Source organism: Chrysochloris asiatica, unplaced genomic scaffold (assembly GCF_000296735.1).
Source record: "Chrysochloris asiatica unplaced genomic scaffold, ChrAsi1.0 scaffold00024, whole genome shotgun sequence".
In the NCBI taxonomy this organism is placed as follows: Eukaryota; Metazoa; Chordata; class Mammalia; order Afrosoricida; family Chrysochloridae; genus Chrysochloris; species Chrysochloris asiatica.
Window position 1 is genome coordinate 3850814 of NW_006408542.1, and position 10521 is coordinate 3861334.

The following is a 10521-nucleotide window of genomic DNA, read 5'->3' on the forward strand; positions in this document are numbered from 1 at the left end:
CCAAGGCAATCAGTTATTAGGTTTTGGGAAATCTTTTCAGATTATATGTACACCCAACACAAATACATTATTTCCCACCCCTTTGCATACAATTAGTAGCATACTTGTCAGTTACAGATCTTTTTCATAAAAACTTCATCCTTTGTTGCTGTTGTTAAGTGCCGTAGAGTCATTTCTGACCTATAGCAACCTTGTATAGGGATTCCGAGGAGTAGGTGGTGGGTTTGAACCATACACAAACCTTGTGATTCAAACTGACTTTCCAGTCCAGCGCACTGACCCACAGCGCTGCACCAGTCATCCTTCTGTTTTTAATAGCTGTATAATTCCATTGTATACCTCAGGTATTGTATCCAGGCACTTTGGATGTTTTAAGTCAGAAAATTCTTTGTGTACTGCATGCAGTTTAGTGGTATGCTTTACTTCTACATACCAGATGCCAATTACACTAAACCCTATACATGGTTGCTATGGGTCGGAACTGACTCGACGGCTCTTAACAACAACAACAACAACAACAACAATGTAATTTATTCAATTAGTTGCAAATTTATAGATAGAAAGGTTGTTTTCAATCTTGTTCTTACAGTTAGTGATGCAATAAATAATTGCACATTACTTTTTTTATTTGGGTTAATTTATCAATAGTACAAATTTTTGATTTGCTGGCTTAACAGATATGTACACATGAATTTTTCTTGATAGGATCAAGTTACCCCACACAAGATTTGGCTCACTTTATGTCTCACTGGCACCAAATGGAAGTATTTATTTACTCATACTTACTTTATCAGTTATTCAACTTTGTGCTACAATGATAATACTGGTACTAAGTGAATTTTTAAACTGTATTTTGTTTGTTGTTGTTGTTAAGTGCCATCGAGTCAGTTTCAACCTATAGTGACCCTATATAGGGTTTCTGAGGAGTGGCTGGTGAGCATGAACTGCCAACCTTGTGGTTCAAACTGACTTTGCAGTTTAGCGCATTAACCCACAGCTTGTCATGAATGAAATTAAGCTTTTATATTTAAGAGTCATTTGTATTTCCTTTATTGGGAATCCAGTTTATATCCTTTGCTCATTTTTCTATTGTATTGTAGTCCTTTGCTTATCAATTTGGTACTATTTATATATGAAGGAGGAGTCCTGGTGTAGTGCTGTAGGATAAGCACTGGAATGCTAACCATGAGGTTGGCAGTTCAAACCCACCAGTTGCTCCTTGGAAACCCTGTACATGGTTGCTGTGAGTCAGAACAGACTCGGAGGCACTTAACACCAGTCGATTAGCCCTTGTGTAAAATATAAGTTTAAACCTCTTTTTCAAGTTTGTCAGTTAACTTCGCTTTTTGCCATGCAGACTATTGTTAATAAGGGTGAATTTATCCATCTTTTATTGCTTTTTCTTCATTTTGAGATTATTAAATAATTTTTCTTAGAATTATTATATGTAAAGTGTGAGGAATGTGTTGCTGTTAGTTATGTGCTGTAGAGCTCGTTCTGACTCACTGCAACCTTTTATGGGGTTCTGAGGAGCGGCTGGTAGGTCTGAACCACTGATCTTGCAGTTAGCAAGCAGTCCAGTGTTTATACTAGCACCACACCTGGCATGAATTCAACTTAACATTTTTTCACAATGGATTTCCCAATACCATTTACTAGACTCTTTTCTCCACTGATTTTATATCATATCTTAGATATGCTATTAGAAGCCTATATGTATGTAGGACACTTCAAGAAGCTAATGATATTTCAAACCATAAATCTGTATAGTGGCACAATGTCAAATTCTTTCTGAAGTTTTTCTTTTTAGGAATTCATTATGTGTTTTACTTTGTTCATCAGTCATTTTACATACCTTATCAGGTAGTCTAGGAGTCCTGGTGTGGCACTGTAGGATAATAACTGGAATGTTAACCACAAGGTCAGCGGTTCAAACCCACCAGCTACTCCTCAGAAACCCTACGCAGGGTTGCTATGAATCGGAACTGACTTGACACACGACAACAACATTAGCTTTCTTAGAATTTATTATTTGTTTCAAATGGTACATACATCATATCTGTTTCTATTTATAAAGCATGTCTTTTACGTTAATTAAAATAAAAATCATTTTGTTTTTGTTGTTGCTGAGAACATATATACTAATTCAACAATTTCTAAATGTGCAATTCAATGACACTGATTATATTCTTAAAGTTGTGCAACCATTCTCACCTCCTTTTCCAAACTGTTGCTCCCTCATTAACATAAACTCCCTGTCCACTAAATTTCCTATTGAATTTTTCAAGTAGCTGTTTTTAATTTGATCAAATATAGATAGTTCTTTAAAAAGTGCAATACTCAAGGAAGACATTTTTTTATTGGATAAGCTAAACTACTGTCTAAAGAAAATTTCATGGTTATTTTTGTTTCAGAGTTTAAAAATTAGCTCAGAGTTAAGTGTTTCAGGGACTCACCCTGTCTCCATGGCTCCAGAAAGTCTTGATTTCATGACAATTTGAAATTCTGTTCTGTGTTGCCCCCATTTTATCAAGATTCGTCTATAGCATCTTTGATCAAAATATTCAGTAATGGTAGCTGGGCCCCATCTAGATCTTCTGGTCTCATGGCAAAGGAGGCAGTGGGTTATGGAGGCAATTCCATTTACTCCTCCTATTCCTGGACCCTCACCCTCGCTTTTGTCCCAGGCAAATGGAAATCAACTGTTATACCTTGGATGCCTTTTACAAGCTTGTAAGACCCCAGGCACTAGGCCAAATTTTTTCTGGATCTTTTATACTCAACCAGGTTATAAGGACTATACATTATACTGCCTTTTAAAAGTTCTCTACATTTGCATCACACTTCAACGTAGACAATTTCTTCACAGATAATTCATTCTCCTTCTGATTTACTAGAGAGATGGATTAAACCCTTTGACAGTTACAGTGACGTGTTATAACATATATGTGTACTGACCAGGTTATCCCTGCTGGTGTAATGCACCATCCATCCTTCCTTCACCATTGTGCTGCTCTTCCTCTTTGTGTGCTTGATGGACTGTACAACCCTCATTAGTGGAATATTATTGCTTGTCGATGGACTAAAAAATATTTAAGTTTTATGGTAAGTATTTATAATATAATTTTTCAAAAACATCACATAAATACTGTAGGCTCACCAACTGTTTTAAGAGAGCAGAGGTAATTTTTTTTAAAATGTGTTAGACAGAAAATGGCATAAGAAAATAAATTAATCCTAACATCAAAATACAGAGTTGATTTATACAAGATTAATATAATTTCTCATTATTTGTCTTGAATTTCTAGGAGGACACAAAAAATTAAGAAACATAAGGTAAGTAACAGAACAGAAAGAATTCCTTCCAATTGAATGATCTGGGGGCCTGGGAGTCTTCCTGCTCTCGACAGCATGTGTAGCAAACCAAGCCTGCTACCATCCAGCTGATTCTGAGGCTATAAACCTTCATGGAGCAGTAAGCTTTACCGTCTCCCACAGAGCAGCTGGTAAGTTTGAAATGCTGACCTTACGGTTAGCAGTCCAGTGCATTATCTTACTGTGATACCAGAGCTCCTTAGCATGATAAATGTGTAAATTCAAGGTATGAAAAAAGGCAAGTATACCTGTACTAAAATCAGCATAGTTCTAATATCAAACTCATTGATGTTTTCTGGAAAAAAGTACTTCTAGTAGAAGATATTTAATGGCAAATGATTTACAATTATTAATTAAGAAAATAAAAATAGCAATGTAATGAGCCAAACCAGGTAATATTGAGATATGGTCAATAATAGTGTGGCTGGAGAAAAAGTAATTTTGAGGGGTAGGGAAGCAGTGAAAAATACACTTTCAATTTGAATCTCAAATAGTTAATCAGAACATATTTTCTCTTAAGCTACTTAAAATTCACTATTAGGAGTATAAGGAACTCTGGTAGCATAGTGGTTACAAATCGGGCTGCGAACCTCACAATCAGCAGTTCGAAACTACCAGCTGTTCTGTGGGAGAAAGATGAGGCTTTCTGCTCCCGTAAAGATTTACAGCCTCAGAAACCCAGGACAGGGTCACTATGGGTCGGAACCGACTCCATGGCACATAATAAATTAGGAGTAGAGAGGTAAGCTGTTTAACAGTCTCCAAGTTGGGTAAAGATTAAGTGTTGGTTAAGAATGATATTACAACTTAATGATAAGCTAAACTGAGTAAATGACTACACTGGAAATAACTAGCTCAGCCACATGAAATTCATAAATGGCCCCCTTTCTCTAGCTTTTTCTTGGCAATGAAAAACAAAAACTGCCCAAGAATGACATTTTTATTACAACAGGATACACCCAGATGGCCATACAGACAGAGAATCAGGGTTCTGCTGAAGGAGCCTTGGTGGTGCAATAGTTAAGCTGCTAATCAAAAGGCTGGCAGTTTGAACCTACCCAATGGCTCCGTAGGAAAATGACCTAGTGATCTGCTCCCGTAAACATTACCAAAAAATACCAAAACCCAAGCCCACTGCTGTTGAGGAGATTCCAACACAAGCCTAAAAAACCCTAAGGGTGCAGTTCTACTCAGACACACAGGTTGCTATAAGGACAATAATGGATTTGCTGGCACCTAACAATAATATTATTGGTGTGCCACCAGGTGGACGCTGCTCTGTGGCAGAACAGAACTGTCCCATAAGGCTTCCTAAGCTGTAATCTTTATGGGGGCAGATTGCTAGTTCTTTTCTTTTGCAGAACAGTATGTGGGTTCAAACTACTGACATTTAGGTTAGCAACTGAGCACTTACCCACTGTGTTATCAGGGGAATATTAGTCCAAAAGCATTTTTATAGAGTACTGCTGGTGTGGTGCTGTGCTATCGGATAAGTACTGGACTGCTAACGAAAAGATTGATGGTTCAAATCCATCAGCCGTTCCTTGGAAACCTTATACAGGGCTGCTACGAGTCAGAACTGACTCAATAGGACTTAACACCAATATTTAGATCTGTAGTGGCAATAGGAAAACCTCCCCTTAATTCGTCACTACCATCTTTAGTGCAACATTCTGAGGAATACATTTTTACTGCTATTTCTATCTGCCTATGTGAAGACACTGGTTGCTTTTTGTTGGCTGCTTGACAATTAGGTAGTATAGCTGAGCTATGCTATTTAAAAAAAAAAAAAAAGCATCTTTATTTTTAAAGGGTTCTCAGACCTTCACATCTTGAGTGGATGGCAGTAATGATATAATTTATTTCAGAAACAGTGCTTTGCAGACAAAGGTATGTGCTACAATTAGATGTTGAATTGCATTTAAGATTCTACTTGTAGCTTTCTTTGTAGGGGTCTTCTTTCTTAATGGAGCTCCTGCATGGACCTTGCATTTGGAAGTAGCTTGTACTACATAAATATGCGTTACCTGATTGTTTTAACAGCTTCTTCATCTCTTTCTACATCTAGGTCCGATGGATCCAGGAAGAACATTTTATCTTCTGGGGGAGATGGCTCTTCTGTGTCATCCAAGCCCCGGCTACCATCACTGTTGATGTCACTACTGTCAATGTCCATTGGCATATCCGTGTCTGCTCCAAGACTGGAGGGTTCTGGCAAAGTGTGAAACGAATTCCAGTTTTATATTAATGGAAAATTAACATATTGAAACAGAAGTTTTTAAAAATTTAAAAGGAAATAAAGGAAAGTATCTTTATGATTCAGGATAAAAAGTATTATAAAATATAAAATAAATAAATCAAAAAGGAGATCAAAGTAATTAAATTAGAAATTGAAATTTCTGTGACAAAAGTGCCTAATAGGGACACGAAAATACGGTCAACATCATTGTTGAGATTGTTAAGTGCTGTTGATCTGGTTCCCACCCATGGTGACGCTGTTTAGGGTTTCCAAGAAGTGGCTGGTGAGCTTGAACCACTGACATCTTGAGGTTCAAACCAACCTTACAGTATAGCTCATTAGCCTGCAGCACTGCACCAAATGTAACTCAAAACCACAGTGATATACCTCTTCATACCGTATAGGATGGCTATAATAAAAAAGGTGGACAATAACAAGTTTTGGCTAAATTAAAACCCTTATAGATTATTTGTGGAAATGTAAAATAAAGTTATTTACTTTGCAAAAACAGATTGGTAGTTCCTCATGTTAAACAGAGTTACCATCATTGCTGTTAGTTGTGTTGGTTCTGACTTATAGTGACTGCACAGGGTTTCTAAGATTGTAAATCTTTACAGCAACAGAAAGCTCATCTTTCTCCTGCAGAGCTACTGGTAGATTTGAACTGCTGACCACGCAGTTATCAGTTCCGCTCGTAATCCACTATGCTACCAAGGGCTCTTTGAGTTACCATGTTATTGTTATTAAATGCCATCAAGTTGGTTCTGACACACAGCGACACTGTATAGGGTTTCCGAGGAGCAGCAGGTGGGTTTGAACTGTCAACTCTGTGGTTCACAATCCAGTGCTGATCTACAGTGTCACCCGTAATTCCACTCCAAAAGATGTATTCAAGAAAAATGAAAATATATATTCACCAATTTTACATTTGTATTTATAGCAGTACTTTTCACTATAACCCCCAAATGGAAACAACTCAAATGTCCATCAACTGATGAATGGATAATCAAAAGGTGGTATCTCCATACAGAATATAGTTTATTGGTATAAAAGAATGAAGTATTTATTCATACTACAACATGAATGAACCTTGAAAACATTATGCTAAGTAAAGAAACAAGTCACAAAAGGTCACATATTGCTATGATATTACTTATATGAAATGTTTAGAAAAGGTAAATCCATAGAACTAGAAAGCAGGTTAGTGGTTGCCAGGGGCTGGGAGATAAGTGAGTATGGGAGGTTACTATTCACGGATATGGAGTTTCTTTTTGGGTGATGGAAACATTCTAAAATTGCACTGTAGTGACAGTTGCATACGTTTATGAGTATATGAAATGAGTGAAGTGTAAATCATATCAATAAAACCATCAAAAAAGAGAAAGATAAGCTATTGATGGAGGAAGATATTTATAACACATTTAACTAATACTAGATTAGTATGCTGCAGACCTATCAGTAACTTTTGCAAATCAATAATAACAAACACATTTAAAAATTTGATAAAGCATCTAAACAAGCAATTTAAAGGGAGGGGGAAGCCTAAGTAACCAGTAAACACTGAAATATGCTCAAACTCATTTGTAATTAGAGAAAGGCACATCAAAATAACTGAGTTGTACTTCATACCCATTGTATAAAAGGTTAAGAACCCTGGTGGCACAGTGGTGAAAGCACTCAGCTTCTAAACAAAAGGCCAGCGGTTTGAACTCACCATGGGACAAAGATGTGGCAGTATGCTTCAGTAAAGATTTTCATTTTGGAAACCCTATTGAGCAGTGTGACTTTGTCCTATAGAGTCTTTTGAGTCGAACTTGACTCGATGTCAATGGGTTTGGCTTGGGTTTTGATATAAAAGGAAGAAAAGTACCGAAATACAAATAAATAAACTATAAATCTAAAAACACTTTTGTTGTTGTTAAGTGTCATTGAGTGAGTTCCTGTGCACAGCAGTCCTGTATAGGGTTTCCAAGGAGCAGTTGGTGGGTTTGAACCAGTGACTTTGTGGTTAGCAGTCCAGGGTTTGTTCTTCAGTGCCATAACACATTTCCACAGAAAGCAAACCATAAGGGAAAACCTTCATTAGTTTCCTTCCCTATGCTTTTTTCCTATAGTACTATTTACGTTCAATATTTTGGCAAGTAAGTCACTAAAGGAAAATAACACTGAAAATTTAGTCGGTCACTTTATTATATATTTTTTTTGGTTTGTTATAAAATTAATAGTAACCTTTATTAAACAAAAAGTCAAAATGTTGTTTGTTGACATAGGTCTATATACTACCCGGGTCTATACACATCCTTTTTTTTTTTTTTAATTGTGAATTAAGGTTAACAGACAAGATTATCAATTTTACATTTAACAAATTAGATGCTTTGTTTCACCTTAGTGATTATAATCCCCTCCCTGCAAAAAGAGTTATCCTACTTCCCCTCCTGTGGCTTCCCTTTTATATCTAGTATTTCAAAAATGAATAAAGCAAAAATATTTGATATACACATTAAAAAATAAGGCTATATATTCATTTAAATGTCCTAAGGGCATATTCTGCAAGCCAGCCTCCTGCCCACAGGCACACAACTTGACTCAGTCCATGGGCTTAGGGCCCGCAGCTGCTCTAACTTTCCGTAGGATTGCCTGTGCCACCATCTCCACTGTTGATGCTTTTCTAGATAGGATCTCATGCTCTACTCTGCTCTTCCTTCTTGATGATCCTGGGATCATCTGTTCCTGAAATGAAAGATTAACTACTCCCCCAGGTCTTTGCACATTTCATTAAAATATTTGACTTTGTCTTCTCTATCCTTTTTAATTTTCCATTCAACTCTTTTACCTCCTCATTTCTTCCAGTAGCTTTTAGCATCTCTGTGCTGGAGAACAAGTTTCAGAATCTCTTCTAACATCCATTTTGTTCTTTTGCTTCTTAATGACCTTTTGCTTTATTCCTGTATGATGTTATTGATGTCATCACACAACACTTCTGGTCTTTGGCCATTAATGTTTAATGCATCAAATTTATTCTCTAGATAATCTCTAAAATCAGGTGGGATATGTTCAACGTTATATTTTAGCTCATGTGGACTTGTTTAAATTTTCTTCAGCTTCAGCCTGAACTTACATATGAGCAATTGATGGTTTGTTCCCCAGTCTGCCCCTGCTTTGACTAATAATACAGAGTTTTTCCACTCTCTCTTTCCACAGATATAATCACTTTCATATCTGTGTATTCCATCTGGTGAGGTCCATGTGTATCGTCGTCTTTTATGTTGTTTAAAAAAGGTATTTGCACGGAAGAAGTCATTGGTCTTGCACAATTCTATCATGCAATCTCCACCATAATTTCTATCACCAAGGCCATATTCTCTGACTACTGATCCTTCCTCTTTGTTTTCAACCTTTGCATTCCAATTGCCAGTAATTATCAATACATCATGATTTCATGTTTGATCAATTTCAGACTAAAACAGTTGGTAGAATTCTTTAATTTCATCATCATTGGCTTTAGTGGTTGGTGTGTAAATTCAAATAATAGTTGTATTAACTGGTCTTCCTTGTAGGCGTATAGATATTATCCTATCACACACAGCATTGTATTTCAAGATAGATCTTGAAATATTCTTTTTGATAATGTGATGCCATACCTCTTTGGTTCATCATTCCCAGCATAGTAAACCATGTAACTGTCAGCTTCAAGATGGCCAATACCAGTCCATTTCATCTCACTAATGCCTAGGATATCAAAGTCTATGCATTCCATTTCATTATTGACAAACTGATGAGTGGTGGTACCTTACTTATATTATATTGAAAAGAATATAATGGCCAAAGAGAGGGAATATTTGGCTAGTGATTATATAATGGAAAAGAAGAGACTGAGAGGCAATACATGTGTTCTAATGACTATGGGGAGTCCTGGTGTGGCACTGTTGAATAAAGCATTGTACCAAAAGGTCGGGGTTCAAATTTCTGCTCCTCGGAAATCCTATATAGGGTTCCTATGAGTTGGAATCTGCTCAATGGTGCTTAACAACAACAACAACAACAACAACAACGGCTATAGACTAAGGAGTCAGACCATATTGATTTAACCCAGCTTCACCACTTACTGATTACATTTCCTGGGCAAGTTATTTAACATCTTCATGCCTCAATTTACTGACATTTAAGTGGAGAAACAAAATAGCTGTGGTGCCACAGTGGATTAAGCACTGAGCTGCCAACCTTTCCATATCAAAAGGTTGTCAGTTTGTAGTGAGCAGCTCTCAGGGAGATAATGATAAGGCAGTCTGCTTCTGGAAAGATTATGGGCTTGGGCACCCTATGGAACAGCTTTACTCTGCTCTACGGGGTAGCTATGAGTTGAAATGATGGCAAAGGGTTAGTTAAGTAGGAATACTTGTACTTAGATTTAAATGAAAACATATATGAAGAGCTTAACATAGTATCTGGAATATAGAAAACCACCAATAAGTGTTAAAACTAGAAATATAGGTGATGGCAGGACTTTAAAACAAGTCCTTTCATCTCAAAAGATCAAAGAATATACGAAGCACTACAAGTTATATTACCATATATTAGACTATAAAGTTGTAGGTAGCTAGAGGAAAGACTGGAAGGTGTAATTTCTCATAAAGCATATCACTGCTCAACAAGGTAACTATAATTAAAAAAAAAAATTACTAAATTATACATTTAAAGTGACTAAATGTCATCTTTATTTTATATATATACAGCTAGACAGACAGACAGACAGATAGATATAGATTATTGGTGTGACACGATAGGATCAGCACTGGACTTTGAACTACAAGGTCAGCGGTTCAAACCCACCAGCAGCTCCTTTGAAACCCTATACAGTTCCAGCTATGAGTTGGAACTGACTCAACTGCACTTAACAACAACAATAT

The 10521-nt window shown here is 36.6% G+C and overlaps 1 protein-coding gene across 1 annotated transcript in view; it reads right to left on the minus strand.

Annotated features, from left to right (window-relative positions):
- The window catches only part of PRKD3 (protein kinase D3), a 118096-nt gene that overhangs the window by 36113 nt on the left and 71462 nt on the right, over positions 1-10521 (minus strand). Inside the window, exons 7-8 of the mRNA XM_006839364.1 lie at positions 5403-5586; positions 2959-3082 (exon numbers count right to left, since the gene is read on the minus strand). Of these exons, the coding sequence (XP_006839427.1) occupies positions 2959-3082; positions 5403-5586 (308 nt within the window). The remainder of the gene's footprint in view (positions 1-2958; positions 3083-5402; positions 5587-10521) is intronic.